Here is an 18,983-nt window from a genome sequence, read left to right on the forward strand (position 1 = left end):
GACAGTGTCTTATTTTTGGAAAAACACGGTAAATGTAGTGTGCAACACTAAGGGTGAGGATGTGGTACCCCAAATGGCCGTCGGCCACAGTGATATCACCCCTGTGATCTGTGGTGGTGCCAGGTCTGGAGGTACTTGGAGTTCCCTACACAGAGTACCCCAATTCATTCACATCCAGCCTCATACCTGACCAGAGGTGGGAACACGAGTACCTATGTTCAAAAGGTGTCTCTTCCTTCTGGCTAGAGAGAGAAGGAAAGAGACAAAAGAGAGAGGACGCAGGGAGAAGTAGCTCTTGTGGGCTGTGAAGCGCTCACCCCAAGGCAACGCCGAAAGCAGGGTACCATCACCCTATGTCATCCAGGGATTGCAGACCCCAGGAACAGAAGCTGGGGACCGACAGATTACAGATTTGCTGGTGATTTGTGTAGACCCAGTAGCATAGCACTATAGAAAAGCCCAGAGTTGTGAGGACTAGTCCAGTACCACTTGCAAGGCTTGATTGAATGCTGAATTGGAGGGAGGAATTACTAAAGAAGAACCAGAGGGGAACCAGGGTAGCTCGCAGGCACTTGTGGCTTGACACAAGAAAAGAAAGGCAGGAAGGCATTCTACTCTCACTTTGTGAGTGGACCCCAGCTGCTTCCAGACTGGTAGGACTCCAGGCACCTGACCTGCTCTGTACTCCGACTATACCGTAACTACCATCATCCACAAGTAAAAGGTACAGAACTGCATAGATTTGTTTGGCCTCCTTCTTACTGGCTTGCATTATCACCCACATTATTCCTCCCTTCCTGCACCATCTACTATATCACCCTCTTCTATCTTGCAAGGGATCTACCCTAGCTGCAGAGGGTATACCGCAAGGCTGTTCCACCATCTACCCTTGGAAGCATCACTGCAGCCCCTGGCCACCCATGGTCAGAACTCCAGCTGGCGTCACGACCTACCTCTCCTCTAAATATCCCCTTTACTTGTCCAGTTAGGGTCACAGCTTTTGGAGACCGCCACCTTGAGCTGATCCACCAGACCTTAGCCAGCTGAGAACCCTAGGCCCTTGCCACCGCAACATGGACCTATGGTCATGAACCCACCCTCAAGACATCGCTGTCTTTATTGCTAATGTATAATGCGTTACTTGATGTAGTTATTTGTGGTATGTGAAACGCCCGCGCCGGGGCTTGCAGGGCTCGCATGGTCACCGGGCCGGTGGTATTCGGGGTCAGGCTGTGAGTGGCCCGACCCGGCTTCCGTGACCCCCGGCGGGTTTCAATAAAAGGAAAGTCCGACCGTCGGTCCGGTGTTACAAGGGGGACGGAAGGAGGGTAACGGGGTCCCTGGGGGGGGTTTTGCCATTGCTCTTCCCCAGAAAACGGTACGGGACGGGGACAGGGGGTGCTTGCAGCGCCACTCGTGGTTTGCGGCCGGGTGTTAAGCCGCCGCTGCGCGGTCTCTCTCCGGGGCAGGTGTTACGGGCAGCCGGATGGAATCGCTACCCACGGGTGGAGCGGGGGAGCCTCGGGAGGTTAATGAGACCCAGGGCAACAGTCCTCAGGGACACCGGGGGCACAGGGCGGCGGCATTACTCACAGCAGTCACGGTGTGCGGTTCCAGTTGTTCTTTATTTAAAGTCCGTTTCACATCGCACCCGGGTGCTGGTCCTCGCTGCCTGTAGCCTTTGGTCGGTCCCGGGCAGGTAGGAGGAAGCGGTGTCCGGTGAGGTGTTCTGGGGGTCTCTCCCTTTCGGTGTGTTAGTGCCGTCCCCGTGGCATAAAGCATCTTGGGAACTCGCCGCCTCTCTGTCTCTCTCATCCCCGGTAGCGTACAACACCAACCGCCACCGGGTACAACTTTCTCCAGGGAACCCCAGTCCTCAGCTCCATTCCCCTCCTCTAGGTGTTATCAGCCCTGGTCTCGTGGCATCTCCTCAACAGGAGCTGTTCTCTGGACGTCTGCACTCCCTTGCAGCCTCTAACATTCTGCCCAAAACTTCTGTGTGCTCTGCACTAAACTCACTCCTTCAGGCCCCCCTCCCCTTGGTTGTCATGGGGACCTGCCTGTGTCCAGCCACCTGCTCATTAACGAGACAGGATGAGTCATGGACTTAGAACAAACTTCACGCTGCAAATGCTGTTAACTCCTTCCTGCCAGTGTGATGTTAGTGTGTGTTGTGGGGACCCTTCTTCCTCCTGCCCGGGAAAAATGGGGTAACATTTAATACCCTGTAACGACCCGTTTACAGGGGCGTTACATATGCAGTACTGCTGACAGTCACCAGATGCCACTGTTTCCTGGTTTCCTTTGGTACTGGCTTATGTAGAGATAGGAAAAGCCTTGGCAGGGGTTAACTACATGGCCAGCCCACAGTGGGATGGGATATGGGAACTGATATAGGAAGATGTAGGTCCTCTGTAGACTTCAGTGTGTTTAGTGCAGGTTTGAGTGTGGGAAGAACACCTGATAGGTGCAGACAAATTTAGATGTTGGAAAGTACAAGGGAGCATAAACCAAGAGAAAAATTAGTGGCGACAGAAATTGATTGCAGATGCTGACAGGTAAGAGGTGGTTCTCAAGGCTCTTATCCAGTGGCCACAGATTACTGACATGACTTCTGGACTGTGTCCTGCTGACCGATTTGCACTAGCTTTGGATCATTAAGCCCTGTGACCTTTCAGCCTCTACAGTCTTCTGCACTGACCAGGCTTCACATCACTGTCCATCGCTCCTCATGTAACCACATGGCGTGATGTGAGACCCTTTTATCACCGGAAAACAGAAGAGACCAAAGACTGTTCATTGATTACTAACCCAAAGCTAGTAGAGACACAAGAGGAAACTTCAGTGTAATAAAAAGTGAGAGGTGTAACTTGGATAGGGGAGTCAAATATTTTTATCAGGTCGTCTCCCTGCTGTTTTGAAACTAGTGACAGCCTTAGGACTGGAGCCTCCTATATCCATCTAGACTCCTCATTTAAACGAAGTTTCCTTTCCTTTGGCGTCTCATGAGTAGTGATGAGCGAGTACTAAAAAGCTCGGGTGCTCGAAGCTCGGGCCGAGCCTCCCAAGATACTCGTGTACTCGGGCCGAGCAACGAGCCCAATGTTATCCTATGGGAGACCCGAGTATTTTTGTGAAATGACCCCCCGGCAGCATGGAGAAACCCTAAAAATGTCACAAAAGTCTCAGAAGAGTGCTCAAATGACATGGCAACAGCATGGGGAAGACCCCTTGAAGCATTTATCACTGAAAAGTCACAGCTGTGAACAATTTTGTCCGCGTTTTACGCCATTTTTACGGACTCACCAGAAAACCTTCCAAAATGACACCAAAATGAATTTTCATGGCAGAAATGTTAAGGGCACATACCCAATAGTGAGATAGAGCTGGTGTATGTTACTTTTTGAGATTAATACATGAAAGATTTTACGTGAAAACATTGTGTGGCACTCCGATGTCCCTGAGAAGAGACGTACATGAAGGCCTCTTGAGTCTAATGTGCCCATTTTGAGGAAGTGAGTCTTTGTAGTATTTTCCTTTGCCAGGGCAGTCCAAAATTGTGAGGTTCACCAATGCCCCTGCATACAGACGTGCATGAGGGCCTGTAAACCTGAAGTGCCCATTGGAAGGAAGTGGGTCTATTGTAGTATAGCCCTTAGGCAGGGCAGCCAAAAATTGGGAGGCTCCACGTTGTCCCTGGGTAGAGACGTGCATGAGGGCCTTTAAACCTGAAGTGCCCATTGTAAGGAAGTGGGTCTATTTCAGTATAGCCCTTTGCCAGGGCAGCCAAAAATTGGGAGGCTCCACGTTGTCCCTGGGTAGAGACGTGCATGAGGGCCTCAAAACATTAAGTGTCCATTTTAAGGAAGTGGGTGTATTATAGTATAGCCCTTAGGCAGGGCAGCCAAAAATTGGGAGGCTCCACGTTGTCCCTGGGTAGAGACGTGCATGAGGGCCTCAAAACATTAAGTGTCCATTTTAAGGAAGTGGGTGTATTATAGTATAGCCCTTAGGCAGGGCAGCCAAAAATTGGGAGGCTCCACGTTGTCCCTGGGTAGAGACGTGCATGAGGGCCTCAAAACATTAAGTGTCCATTTTAAGGAAGTGGGTATATTATAGTATAGCCCTTAGGCAGGGCAGCCAAAAATTGGGAGGCTCCACGTTGTCCCTGGGTAGAGACGTGCATGAGGGCCTCAAAACATTAAGTGTCCATTTTAAGGAAGTGGGTGTATTATAGTATAGCCCTTAGGCAGGGCAGCCAAAAATTGGGAGGCTCCACGTTGTCCCTGGGTAGAGACGTGCATGAGGGCCTTTAAACCTGAAGTGCCCATTGTAAGGAAGTGGGTCTATTTCAGTATAGCCCTTTGCCAGGGCAGCCAAAAATTGGGAGGCTCCACGTTGTCCCTGGGTAGAGACGTGCATGAGGGCCTCAAAACATTAAGTGTCCATTTTAAGGAAGTGGGTGTATTATAGTATAGCCCTTAGGCAGGGCAGCCAAAAATTGGGAGGCTCCACGTTGTCCCTGGGTAGAGACGTGCATGAGGGCCTCAAAACATTAAGTGTCCATTTTAAGGAAGTGGGTGTATTATAGTATAGCCCTTAGGCAGGGCAGCCAAAAATTGGGAGGCTCCACGTTGTCCCTGGGTAGAGACGTGCATGAGGGCCTCAAAACATTGTTCCCATTGCAAAGGAGCGGGTCTCCTGTCGTTGTAATGTCCATTCTGCAAAGAATGGGCGAAAAAATTTACCACTGGGGGTATACCTGAAACAAAGGCCTAAGTATTGCAATTTGTAACGGTCATCATCATGGTGGCGCATGAGGAGAAGGAGGAGGAGTCCAGCGATTATCCAAAGTCCAGAAGTGTGTACCCATGGGTGAGTGGAGGTACATGGCAAACTTTAAATTCCGCTCTCATTTGCTGGTGGTGTGGTGAAGTCTGGCCCAATCCAACCCTTGTTCATCTTGATCAGAGTCAGCCTGTCAGCATTTTCAGTTGACAGGCGGGTGCGTTTATCTGTAATGATTCCACCTGCGGCACTAAAAACACGCTCTGACAAAACGCTAGCAGCAGGGCAGGCCAGGACTTCCAAGGCGTAGAGAGCCAATTCATGCCACGTGTCCAGCTTGGATACCCAATAATTATAAGGCACAGAGGAATGTCGGAGTACTGTTGTTCGATCTGCAAGGTACTCCTTCAGCATCTGGGCAAACTTAGGATTTCTTGTGGCACTACCCCGCACCTCAGGGGCTGTGGTACGTGAGGGGCTGAGAAAACTGTCCCACATCTTAAAGACTGTTCCCCTACCTCTGGCGGATTGGACTTGTGCCTCTCTCGGCTGTACGCCTCGGTTGTCCACTGATTCATGACCTATGCCGCTAGCGTTTTGTGAGGGGAATGCTTTGCCTACTTCCGTGAGTATGGCCTTCCGAAACTGCTGCATTTTGGTTGACCTCTCCTCCACGGGAATAAGAGACAAAAAGTTCTCCTTGTAGCGTGGGTCTAACAGTGTTACCAACCAGTAATGATTGTCGGCCAAGATGTTCTTAACGCGAGGGTCACGAGACAGGCAGCTTACCATAAAGTCAGCCATGTGCGCCAGACTCTTAACAGCCAGGACTTCAGTAGCCTGACCAACAAGATGACTGAACATGCTGTCCTCCTCCTCCTCCTCCTCATCTACCCTGTCCTCTGGCCAGCCACGCTGAACCGAGGATATGACTGGTGTGCATGTCATATCCTCAATTTGGCCGGAGAGTTGCTCCATGTCTTCATCCTCCTCCTCGTCATAGTCCTCCACTGCACGTTGTGATGAGACGAGGCTGGGCTGTGTGTTATCACCCACACCCACTACTGTTTCTTGCTGCAACTCATCGCGCTCCGCCTGCAATGCATCATGTTTGTTTTTCAGCAGAGACCGTTTTAGAAGGCAGAGTAGCGGTATGGTGACGCTAATAATGGCGTCATCACCACTCACCATCTTGGTGGAGTCCTCAAAGTTTTGGAGGATGGTACATAGGTCTGACATCCATCTCCACTCCTCAGGTGTTATGTGTGGAGTTTGACCCATTTCCCGACGGCTTAGGTGATGCAGGTACTCAACAACTGCCCTCTTCTGCTCACATATCCTGACCAACATGTGCAGAGTTGAATTCCAACGCGTGGGGACATCACACACCAGTCTGTGAGCCGGAAGATGCAAACGGCGCTGAAAGCCGGCAAGGCCGGCTGAAGCAGTAGGTGACTTTCGAAAATGTGCAGACAGGCGGCGAACTTTTACCAGTAGATCAGACAGCTCTGGGTATGACTTTATAAACCGCTGAACCACGAGGTTGAGCACATGGGCCACGCATGGAACATGTGTCAGCTGGCCTCGCCTCAAAGCCGCCACCAGGTTCCGGCCATTGTCACACACGACCTTTCCTGGCTTTAGGTTCAGAGGTGTGAGCCAGTGATCTGCCTGCTGTTTCAGAGCTGTCCACAGCTCTTCTGCATTGTGGGGTTTGTCACCTATGCAGATTAGCTTCAGCACAGCCTGTTGCCGCTTCGCCGAGGCAGTGCTGCAGTGCTTCCAGCTTGTGACTGGTGTGGAGGGCACAGTGGATGAGGATGCGCAGGAGGAGGAGGAGGCTGAAGAGCATGACATTCCGGAGCTGTAGAGTGTGGGTGAAACACTGACTGAGGTAGGGCCTGCAAACCTTGGTGTGGGAAGGACGTGTTCCGTCCCTCGCTCAGACTGGGGCCCAGCTTCCACAATATTAACCCAGTGTGCCGTCAACGAGATGTAGCGGCCTTGCCCACAAGCACTTGTCCACGTGTCTGTGGTTAGGTGGACCTTGGGTGAAACAGCATTGTTCAGGGCACGTGTGATGTTTTGTGACACGTGATTATGCAACGCGGGGACGGCACACCGTGAGAAATAGTGGCGGCTGGGGACCGAGTAACGTGGGACAGCTGCCGCCATCAGGTCACGGAATGCTTCAGTCTCCACCAGCCTAAAAGGCAACATTTCCAGCGCAAGCAGTCGCGAAATGTTAGCATTTAGAACTGTGGCATGTGGGGTGTTGGCAGTGTATTTGCGCCTGCGTTCAAAGGTTTGCTGAATGGATAACTGAACGCTGCGCTGGGACAAGGACGTGCTTGATGATGGTGTTCTTTCTGCGTAGGCAACTGCAGGTGCAGGAGTGGAGGAGGCTTGTTCACAGGCAGCATGGACAGAGGATTGGCTCGCATGCACAACCAGCGAAGACGTAGCAGTGACATCAGCAAGCACTGCTCCTCGACTCTGTTGTACTTCCCACAAAGTCGGGTGCTTGGCTGACATGTGCCTGATCATGCTGGTGGTGGTCAGGCTGCTAGTTTTGGTACCCCTGCTGATGCTGGCACGGCAGGTGTTGCAAATGGCCTTTTTTGAATCATCTGGATCCAACTTAAAAAACTGCCAGACTCGGGAAGACCTAACATTTGTACAGGCACCTTGTGTCGTCGTGTTGTTCCGGGGAACGGTTGCCTGACTTCTGCCTGGGGCCACCACCCTGCTTCTTACTGCCTGTTGTGATGCTACGCCTCCCTCCCCCTGTGCACTGCTGTCCTCGCTCTGCATATCCTCCTGCCAGGTTGGGTCAGTTACTGGATCATCCACCACGTCGTCTTCCTCTTCCGCACCCTGCTCCTCCTCCTGACTTGCTGACAATTGTGTCTCATCATCGTCCACCACTTGTTGAGACACGTTGCCAACTTCGTGAGAACGTGGCTGCTCAAATATTTGGCCATCTGTACAGACGATCTCCTCATGACCCACTTCAATATGAGCTGGCGAGAGGCCAGAATGTGTGAATGGAAACGTGAACAGCTCTTCCGAGTGTCCAAGTGTGGGATCATTAATGTCCGAGGAGGACGTGTACTCAGCCTGGTGGTAGGAAGGAGGATCAGGTTCAGAAATGTGCGGTGCAGTATCACGGCTACTGACACTTGACCGTGTGGAAGACAGAGTGTTTGTGGTGGTGCCAATCTGACTGGAAGCATTATCTGCTATCCAACTAACAACCTGTTGACACTGGTCTTGGTTCAAGAGCGGTGTACTGCTGCGGTCCCCAAGAATTTGGGACAGGACGTGCGAGCGACTAGATGTGGCCCTTTGTTGTGGCGAAATTAGACCTTGCCCACGACCTCGGCCTCTGCCTGCACCACCATCACGTCCACTTCCTTGTTCCTTGCCAATGCCCTTGCGCATTTTGCAATGCTGTGCACTGCTGACGTGTATATTCACTACTTGTGCGTTATATCAAAGTGTGTGGAAATTGCACACAAGTGCACCTGTACGCTGCCACCAACAGGCACACACGTGCGGTTTTAAAAACCAAGCACGGACGCAATAATAACCTAACAGGTTTTTTTGGGGAGCGACAATTACAGACAAGTCAGACACTATCTGGACTGTTTTACACTGTGTACACCAGCCCCAGATATGATGAAGGCTGGTATACGGTCACCACTACCCTGCCTGCCTGCCTGCCTGTATACTGGTACAATAGTCCTGACAAGGACTCTTTTGGTCACTAGCCTGTATTCAGACCTGGCTATACCCTGCCTGTATATAGCAACAGTAGTCCTGAGAAGGACTCTGCTACTGTACTCCGACCTGGCTATACCCTGCCTGCCTGTATACAACTAGAATAGTCCTGAGAAGGACTTTTGGTCACACTGTTTGCAGCCCTGCAACTGAAAAAGCTATAAAGGGCCGCAAAGCTTTCCCTGAATCAGCGACACTCTCCCTGTACTCACTGTCTGGATAGCTGTGAGCAGAGCACAGCGCGCCGGCCGATATAAAGGCTCGGTCACGCTGTGCAGGCCGGCCAATCACTGCAATTCCACAACTAACAGGGCTGTGGCATTGCAGTGGTCTGCCAGCCAATCCCTGCATGAGGGCTGGCTCTCAAAAGAGCGCCAACATGCAGAAATGAAGACCACGAGTACAGCACGAGTATCGCGAGATTACTCGGTCCCCGCCGAGCAGCCCGAGTACAGCGATACTCGTGCGAGTACCGAGTAGTGACAAGCATGCTCGCTCATCACTACTCATGAGTTAATGTCAGTTTTGTTGCCAGCAACTCTGAGCAGTGCAGATCAGCTGTGGCTGCTTTGAGCCCACGCCCATTTAGGTTTAAATAGTGGTGTTTTCCCAGCAGTCCTTGCTGTTAGAATTCTTTCTGCTCTGGCCATCCTGGTGGAAGGAGCTGCTGAGGAATTGTGCCCATCCATCTGCTAATTTGGTGTCTGTCTGCTGCTGTGAAGTTTGGTGTCTGTATCCTTCTGTTTATCCCTCTGTCTGTTTTTCCCTCCGTGTTTATTAGTTTACTAGAAGGTGGCCCGATTCTAACGCATCGGGTATTCTAGAATTTATGTATTGTGTAGTTAATGTATTATTTTTGTTTTATATATATATATATATATATATATATAGATGTTGTTGTGTGTAGTTACCAAGTGTTTGTGTAGGGCGCTGTAAATGTTCTGGGTGTTGTCTGGGTGGGGGTGTGTGAGAGCGGTGTTGTATGTGTGTTGTGTTGTGTGTGTTGCGTTGTTTGTGGAGCGCTGTGTGTCTGCAGCGTTCTGTGTGTGTGGTGCTGTGTGTGTTGCGCGGTTTGTGTAGGTGTGGAGTGCATGTGTGTGTTTTGGGGGGAGGTATGTTTTGTGCAGTGTGTGTGCTGCGCGGTATGTGCGTATATTCATGTATGCCGCGGTGTTTGTGTGTTGGGTGTTGTGTGTGTGCGGCGTTGTCTGTGTGGGTGTCTGTGTAGGGCGGTGTTTGTGGTTCCCAGTGTGTGTGTGGTGTGCGTGTGGCGGTGTATGTGTGTTTTGGGGGAGGTGCGCACCCCCATCGTGCTCCATCCTCCATGCTGCGCACCCCCCATCGTGCTCCATCCCCCATGCTGCACAACCCCCATCGTGCTCCATCCCCCATGCTGCGCACCCCTCATCGTGCTCCATCCCCCATGCTGCGCACCCCTCATCGTGCTCCATCCCCCATGCTGCACACCTCCCATCGTGTTCCATCCCCCATGCTGCGCACCCCCCATTGTGCTCCATCCCCCATGCTGCGCACCCCCCATCGTGCTTCATCCCCCATGCTGCGCACCCCCCATCGTGCTCCATCCCCCATGCTGCGCACCCCCCATCGTGCTCCATCCGACATGCTGCGCACCCCCTGTCGTGCTCCATCCGACATGCTGCGAATCCCCCATCGTGCTTCATCCGACATGCTGCGCACCCCCCATCGTGCTCCATCCCCCATGCTGCGCAACCCCCATCATGCTCCATCCCCTATGCTGCGCACCCCTCATCGTGCTCCATCCCCCATGCTGCGCACCTCCCATCGTGTTCCATCCCCCATGCTGTGCACCCCCCATCGTGCTCCATCCCCCATGCTGCGCACCTCCCATCGTGTTCCATCCCCCATGCTGCGCACCCCCCCATCGTGCTCCATCTGACATGCTGCGCAACCCTCATCGTGCTCCATCCCCCATGATGCGCACCCCCCATCGTCCTCCAACCCCCATGTTGCACACCCCCCATCGTGCTCGATCCTCCATGCTGCACACACCCCATCGTGCTCCATCCTCCATGCTGCGCACCCCCCATCGTGCTCCATCCCCCATGCTGCGCACCCCTCATTGTGCTCCATCCCCCATGCTGCGCACCCCCCATCGTACTCCATCCCCCATGCTGTGCACCCTCTATCGTACTCCAACCCCCATGCTGCGCACCCCCCATCGTGCTCCATCCCCCATGCTGCGCACCCCCCATCGTGCTCCATACGACATGCTGCACACCCCCCATCGTGCTCCATCCGACATGCTGCGCACCCCCCATCAAGCTCCATCCCCCATGCTGCGCACCCCCCATCGTGCTCCATCCCCCATGCTGCACACCCCCCATAGTGCTCCATCCTCCATGCTGCACACCCCCCCATTGTGCTACATTCTCCATGCTGCGCACCCCCATCCTGCTCCATCCCCCATGCTGCGCACCCCCATCGTGCTCCATCTTCCATGCTGCACACCCCCCATCGTGCTCCATCCGACATGCTGCGCACCCCCTGTCGTGCTCCATCCGACATGCTGCGCACCCCCCATCGTGCTTCATCCGACATGCTGCGCACCCCCCATCGTGCTCCATCCCCCATGCTGCGCAACCCCCATCGTGCTCCATCCCCTATGCTGCGCACCCCTCATCGTGCTCCATCCCCCATGCTGCGCACCTCCCATCGTGTTCCATCCCCCATGCTGTGCACCCCCCATCGTGCTCCATCCCCCATGCTGCGCACCTCCCATCGTGTTCCATCCCCCATGCTGCGCACCCCCCATCGTGCCCCATCTGACATGCTGCGCAACCCTCATCGTGCTCCATCCCCCATGCTGCGCACCCCCCCATCGTCCTCCATCCCCCATGTTGCACACCCCCCATCGTGCTCGATCCTCCATGCTGCACACACCCCATCGTGCTCCATCCTCCATGCTGCGCACCCCCCATCGTGCTCCATCCCCCATGCTGCGCACCCCTTATTGTGCTCCATCCCCCATGCTGCGCACCCCCCATCGTACTCCATCCCCCATGCTGTGCACCCTCTATCGTACTCCAACCCCCATGCTGCGCACCCCCCATCGTGCTCCATCCCCCATGCTGCGCACCCCCCATCGTGCTCCATACGACATGCTGCACACCCCCCATCGTGCTCCATCCGACATGCTGCGCACCCCCCATCAAGCTCCATCCCCCATGCTGCGCACCCCCCATCGTGCTCCATCCCCCATGCTGCACACCCCCCATAGTGCTCCATCCTCCATGCTGCACACCCCCCATTGTGCTACATTCTCCATGCTGCGCACCCCCATCCTGCTCCATCCCCCATGCTGCGCACCCCCATCGTGCTCCATCTTCCATGCTGCACACCCCCCATCGTGCTCCATCCTCCATGCTGCATACCCCCCATTGTGCTCCATCCCCCATGCTGGGGCCGCCAGGGGCGGGTCCGAGCGTGGCAACGTGTGCCGGGGGCGGGGCTGAGCGGTCGAGACGTCAGCGTATGCCGGATCCCTGCACATGTGTACCGGGAGCCGGTGTACGCTGGTAACCATGATACACATCTAACTAAGGGAAGCGCTTCCTATAGTTACGCGATGTGTATCATGGTTACCAGCGTACACCGGCTCGGTCACGATCTCAGCGGGGCCGAGCGTGCCAACGTGTGGCGGGGGCGAGCGGGCGAGGCGTCAGCGTATGCCGGCTCCCTGCACATGTGCACTGGGAGCTGGTGTACGCTGGAGCGGGACTGAGCGGGCGAGGCGTCAGCGTATGCCGGCTCCCTGCACATGTGTACCGGGAACCGGTGTACGCTGGAGCGGGGCTGAGCGGGCGAGGCGTCAGCGTATGCCGGCTCCCTGCACATGTGTACTGGGAGCCGGTGTATGCTGGAGCGGGCGATGCGTGCGGAGGGCCGGGGCGAGCGGCTAATCCATGCGGGGGGCAGGGCCAGACCAAGGCGAGCGGCCAATCCCTGGGGGGGCGGGGCCAGGCCGAGCCCAGCAGCCGATCCGACAGTTGTCACTCTAACGACACTGTCACAGTGACACTGTCACGGTGACACAATTTTGGAGCAAGACAGACAGACAGACAAAATAAGGCAATTATATATATAGATTAGTGCAGTGGTGGAACTAGTGTCTCCTGCCGGCCATTTCCCTAGCCAGGATGTTTGCAGGGCTAGTAATAGATTAGGTATCCAGCTCGGTGACAGGTTGAAACACCCCCTATAGGGACGCTAGGGAGCTTAACACCTTGAGGTGAGTTCAGGAGGTGTCCCCTCACCCCTCTCGCTAGCCATAGGGCCCACCATTGTTAAAGTGTCCCTGTTGTCCCCCTTTGTTTGTGGTGTTTTTATAGTTCATCAGACGCCCATTGGTCTGAACTTGTGTGTCACATGGGACATACAGACATTTCCTACTCCGTGCGTGACATTTCTATTATTTTTCAACCCCTTCCAGGCTCTACAATGAATCCAGCAAAACAAAGAGAGGTTGGATTCACGTGAACCAAATTCCACACCCAAAGTTTTTTGGCTAATCTGAATTTTTCAGGAACTTCTTAACTAATATGATTCATTACGAATCGATGTTCTCATCTCTATTATGCAAAGTAAAAATAGTGAGATTTGTATTTCGAAGGTTCAGCTACCGGATTTGACTGGGAGCATCTAAAATGATTGACACTGACGGTTATGGTTTATAGGTACAGCTGTGCAATCTGAGACACTTGTAAGAAAAGAACAGTATTTTTTATGATATGAAGATGCCCGTCTGCTCACTCAAGGCGTCTTAAAGCCTGTAATCAGTCAACAGCTTGGGTAAAAGTATTCAGAGGATTTATAGTGCTTTATAGATTCTTCCATTACCTGAAGACCCATCATAATTGCCACCTTAGTTTAAATACAATTGTGCGACTTTATAAAAGTTCCTTGAAGACAACTTGAAATTTAGTTTCTCCATTCAGGTATTGATCCGCATCACTCATATTCCCGGCAAACTAATATCATAACATCAGCAATGCTGCAAATGTTGGGTCGGCCGCACAAAAAATGTAGTCTCTTTATTGAAAAATCTATCTTGATCTCGGAGTGAGTCTTTAAGTAATGCTAATTCAACAGTTGCCGCTCGAAAAACTTGCACAATGCCTTAGTAACATAATAAGAAGACTACGAAGAAGACATCAAGATTTATCGCATGTGATGTACTGGAGATTTGGCTTCAGCTATAGAAAAGTTATCGATTGAATAGATATATCAGGGAGGCTGTATGCTAGGGGATATGAAATTTTCGTATTTACAGTCTAACGCTTGTTGGAAAAAATATGAACATATTTAAATATAATGATCCTACCCTGTGGCAGGGATTAGGAATGCTGATTTTCTTCCACAGAGGATTTTGAAAAACTCTTAAGCAAATTAAATGGGATTTGTAATATGGAAAAAAATAGATAAAAGCATTACAAAAGCAAGCAATATTCTTATAGAGTGTAATGACGATCCCATATCTATGTTGACTGATAGTTGAGACTTTTCCATTAAGTCTTGGTAGTTGGGTAACAAGTGAAGCCCCAGAAAACCAGAGCCAAAGAATCCAGATACAAAACTAAAAAAAGATGTAACGCAAACGAACGGTGTAGAGGCGGCGAGTGGGAGTGGTTCCACTGGACGACAGAGGGATTCGGGCTTAAGGGTGCTTTACACGCTACCGATATATCGTCGAGGTCACGTCATTAGTGACGTACATCCGGCGTCGGTAGCGACATTGTAGCGTTTGACACCAAGGAGCGACGATCAATGATCGGAAAATCGTTCAAAAACGTGAAAAATCATTGACATGTCGCTCCTTTCCTTAATATCGCTGCTGCCACAGGTACGATGTTGTTTGTCGTTCCTGCGGCATCACACATCGCTATGTGTGACACCGCAGGAACGACGAACATCTCCTTACCTGCGTCCACCGGCAATGAGGAAGGAAGGAGGTGGGTGGGATGTTACGTCCCGCTCATCTCCGCCCCTCCGCTTCTATTGGCCGGCCGCCTAGTCACGCCGCAGTGACGTTGCTATGACGCCGAACACACCTCCCCCTTGAGGGAGGGATTGTTTGGCGGTCACAGCGACGTCGCTGACAAGGTATGTGCGTGTGATGCTGCCGTAGCGATAGTGTTCGCTACGGCAGCAATCACCAAATGTCGCACGAACGACGGGGGCGGGTGCTATCGCGCTCGACATCGCTAGCAATCGCTAGCGATGTTGCAGCATGTAAAGCACCCTTTACACTTTAGTAGGAGGGATGGGATTAATTAAGCGACTGATGGGAGGCAATGCCAGGTACCACTCCCTGGGCAGTAACTGGGACTGTGGCGGTTGACCCCAAGGACAAAACATGGACTCGGGTATGGACCAGGATACAGGTAGTTAAAGCCGGTATTGCTGTGGCAGACAGACAGGCAGGTGTGGATAGGTATGGTTGGCATGGCAGAGTAGAAAGATATGGGAAGGCAGGTACAGATAACGGACACCGGAACTATAGGACCTGACAACTAGCTAGCAGACTGGAAAACTAACTAACTAGGAGTGTTGTGCAGGCACCTCCCCTAATGAGAGGGTGCCTTAAATACTTAGTGCCTCTTAGCCATAGGCTGAGAGGCATTTCTTGGAAACTTAAGAGGAGCGCCGATGCGCACACACATGTATCGTAAGCACACTTCCATGAGACCAGTTGTGTTTGCACAGTCCCAAGGAGGGGAAGGGAGTACGAGCACATGTGGACTGCTGTAGGGCAGGAGGGGAGGAAGTGACCTGGCTGGGGCATTGAGTAAGTTGGCATCCTTGCAGGGATGCCGGTTCTGCAAAAGAAACTGAATTATTGCCTTGGGACAAAAAGTTTACCAAACATGAGATTTTGTTGTGTGGTTCATTTGGATTCTCATGGCTGGCACACTGGATCATCTCAACAGTGGCCCTGGTTGTTGGGTGTCAAGTGAGTGAGACACCAACAGAATAGTGACAATGTATTTAGATATAAGGCTAGACAGCAAATTAGAACTTTGCCTTGGGTGAAGCAAACCCAAACTAGAACTCTGCAGCCCACAATGTCTTTGGAAGAAAGAAGAAATTGACCAGACCAGATGTGCAGTTTGATTTATGCAGATTCACAGAATGGAGAAGATGGAGAAAGTTTGTTCTCCATCTTCTCCTGACAATGTGCTACAATTCTCTCACCTGAAGCTGACACTCTAATCAAACTTATCAGAATTTGATCGGTATGTCAGTTACATAATAAATTTGCATGAAAGAATTTACACTCGCTTCACCCTCACCTGTAGCGTTCTTCAAATAGATGAAAGGTAGTCACAGAGCAGAGGGAACTACCCTATTCTCATTAGCACAGGGAAGTAAAAGAAGTAATGAGATGAAACTTAAAGGAATGAGATTCAGATTAGACATTAGAAAAAACTTTCTGACAGTGAGGGCAGTCAGGGAGTGAAACAGACAACCACGGGAGGTAGTGAGGGCAGTCAGGGAGTGGAACAGGCTATCACGGGAGTTAGTGAGGGCAGTCAGAGAGTGGAACAGGTGACCACAGGAGGTGGTGAGCTCTCCATCAATGGAAATCTTCAAGTGGAAACTGGATAAACCTATGGCTGGGATGACTTAGGAAAACCTGCACTCGCAGGGGGTTGGACCCGATGGCCCTTGAGGTCCCTTCCAACTCTACCATTCTATGATTCTAAGAAGTGAGAAAATGAGGCAGAAAAGAAAGAGAAAGTGTGTGAGCCAAAGAAAGATAAAGAAACAGTGTGAGAATGATAGATAGGGAAAAAATACGATAACTAGGTTCGGTACTACCGAATATAATGAAATTAAAGTACCCCTAAAGCTATGATCATATATTCTACTGCACCTATCAAATCCACAGCATGAAGACCATGTGAGTACCATATAGACTTAAACACAAGTACACGCACCCCCAGGACACACACTAAAGTTGGAACTAAGACAAAACATTGAAATATTGTCAAATTCCAGTATAGTCTCCGTTCAACATTTCAGCGCTATGATTAAATATGACCTTATATTTCGAAAAAAGACTTTAAGCTTCTTTTTTGTGTATGTTTCAATACCCAGCAGTCACTACTTATATGTTAGATAAGCTCTCTTATAACCGTTGGTAGTAATACTTGCATTTCTATCGTTGAGGGCAAATGCACAGCAAGGTGTGTTTCATATATTATGTTCTTCAGCAAATCAAATATTTGGCCTAACAGTGAATGGAAGTCAAGCTGTTGAATCTGATCTCACAGTGTAAGCATGGAGGTATGGAGGCCTAAGGCTCGGAGCATGCAGTGGGAATATCATTATCCATTTTATGCGAAAAGAACCCTTACTTTTATAAGAACTCGTATGTGTCCTGTAGCTTTTGATGACATGTAGTACCAAAACTTCAGCATACAATTCCTCCCCGACTCCTTCCACTTTGAGCTCTTCAGGTGGGCTTTTTCACCACGTAATCCAAGATAAGATGTCTCGAGGTACAAAAAGTGTCCTATAGTATCAATGACGGGAAAGCATAAAAAACGGTTACATTAGACCTTATAGTAAATAACTTTCTTATCAAAAGTAAAACACTAATAGAAGTCTACGGGCCAATACCATATTTCGGAGAGCTTCCAATGTCATGCCGAATCCTATGAAGGATTCATGAAAAATTGTGATATAGTCTTGGCTTATCGATAGCGGTTTCTTAGCCACGAAAGTTACCAAACTGCATCATGTGAGTGCCGTGACAGATGGAAAAATATGAAGGGAAGTCCGTCCATCCATTCAAAAGCCAAGAGGTGACGTCCAGGAAAAATATCAGAGTAACCAAGTTACATCACAAGGCTATCAGCTCTGGTGACAAGCACAGCAGTGGAGGCGGCTTGTCTGCTTTGTAATAGTGAGATCACAGATGTCCAAGCAAGCACCGTGAGACGCACCTTATACCAGTCTAGAATGGTGGCACGAAAAAAGGTGAAGAAACCTCAACTTCAATATCGTCAATATCATCATAAGAATTGATGGATCGAGTTTGCCAAAGAGAACCAAAAGTGGAAGTGGCAGTGTCTGACTGTACAGGAACATGGTCTGATCATACCACATCTTCTGGGCAGGGGGAAGACACAAAATAGAGTATACAGATAGCCCAGGATCACATTTAAATCTTTTTGTGAGGTAAAGAATTTCCGAGCCTGTTTTTAATAAATGCTTTACGTCAAAGAGAGAATCACCTGTGATCTCATGCTGTAATGTCTGTATACTTTTATATTTCCTCCCCTGCCCAGGAGCTGTGGTATGATCAGACAATGTCCCTGTACAGTCAGACACAGCTATTACACAGCACATAGCAGGTACTCATATATAATCTCAGAACTGGAATTTTTGTTTAAACACATTTAATAGAGAAAATGATTATTATTCCAAAATTTATTGATTAAAATCAACTTTAAAATTAACTTTGGTCTTGGGAAAACCCCTTTAACATTTATTAGTCTGATCACCGGCATAATGCAGTTCCAAACAGATGTATGGTAATGCATTACACCTCAAAAAAGTCAGTGGAGCCTCTGTTATCCATCCACAGACAGCTGTTTCGTGGTATTGCCCCTCATCAGTGTGGAGTAGGATTCTGGGCAGGTGGGAGCAATGCCTAGTAGACCAACAAGACAAAACAATCACTGATCTCGGGGAGACCAGCCAGAGAAAACACTGCTGGCAGCCAGCGAGGGCGCTCAAGACAGTGAAATCCTAGGTACATTGCCCCCTGGGAAATATGCAAATCAAAAAAGTCCGTGGAGCCTCTGTTAGGAGTCTCAACACAGAAACCAGCCAGATATCCCTCCGGGAAGGACCCAGCCAAGGGGTTGCTCTTTTTAGGAGACCACCATAACCACCATATTAAGTGGCCCTTTTAGTCAATATCCAACTTTTTGACAAGTTTAAAGATATGACATGGGAAATACCAAGGCCAGGTATCCATCCACAGACAGCTGTTTCGGGGTATTGCCCCTCATCAGTGTGGAGTAGGATTCTGGCCAGGTGGGAGCAATGCCTAGTAGACCAACAAAACAAAACAATCACTGATCTCGGGGAGACCAGCCAGAGAAAACACTGCCAGCAGTCAGCGAGGGCGCTCAAGACAGTGAAATCCTAGGTACATTGCCCCCTGGGAAAAATACAAATCAAAAAGATTCGATTAATGCATTATACCTGTCAGTGTCACACTGACAGAACACCTCTTATCTTAGACCATGTTAATGGCATCACATCACAGGGGTTTTAATCAGGCGGAAGAGGGAGTGCACTGTGGTCTCCAATCTAACTACCTCTGACAGGTTTTCCTCCATGTATGCCTAAATTTA

The 18,983-nt window shown here is 50.6% G+C and overlaps 1 protein-coding gene across 1 annotated transcript in view; it reads right to left on the minus strand.

Moving 5' to 3' along the window:
* MALRD1 (MAM and LDL receptor class A domain containing 1) overlaps positions 1 to 18,983 on the minus strand; it is a 746,310-nt gene that overhangs the window by 273,813 nt on the left and 453,514 nt on the right. The window contains exon 28 of the mRNA XM_075315583.1: positions 16,971 to 17,128. Within this exon, the coding sequence (XP_075171698.1) occupies positions 16,971 to 17,128 (158 nt within the window). The remainder of the gene's footprint in view (positions 1 to 16,970; positions 17,129 to 18,983) is intronic.

Source organism: Anomaloglossus baeobatrachus, chromosome 6 (assembly GCF_048569485.1).
Source record: "Anomaloglossus baeobatrachus isolate aAnoBae1 chromosome 6, aAnoBae1.hap1, whole genome shotgun sequence".
NCBI classification, from domain to species: Eukaryota; Metazoa; Chordata; class Amphibia; order Anura; family Aromobatidae; genus Anomaloglossus; species Anomaloglossus baeobatrachus.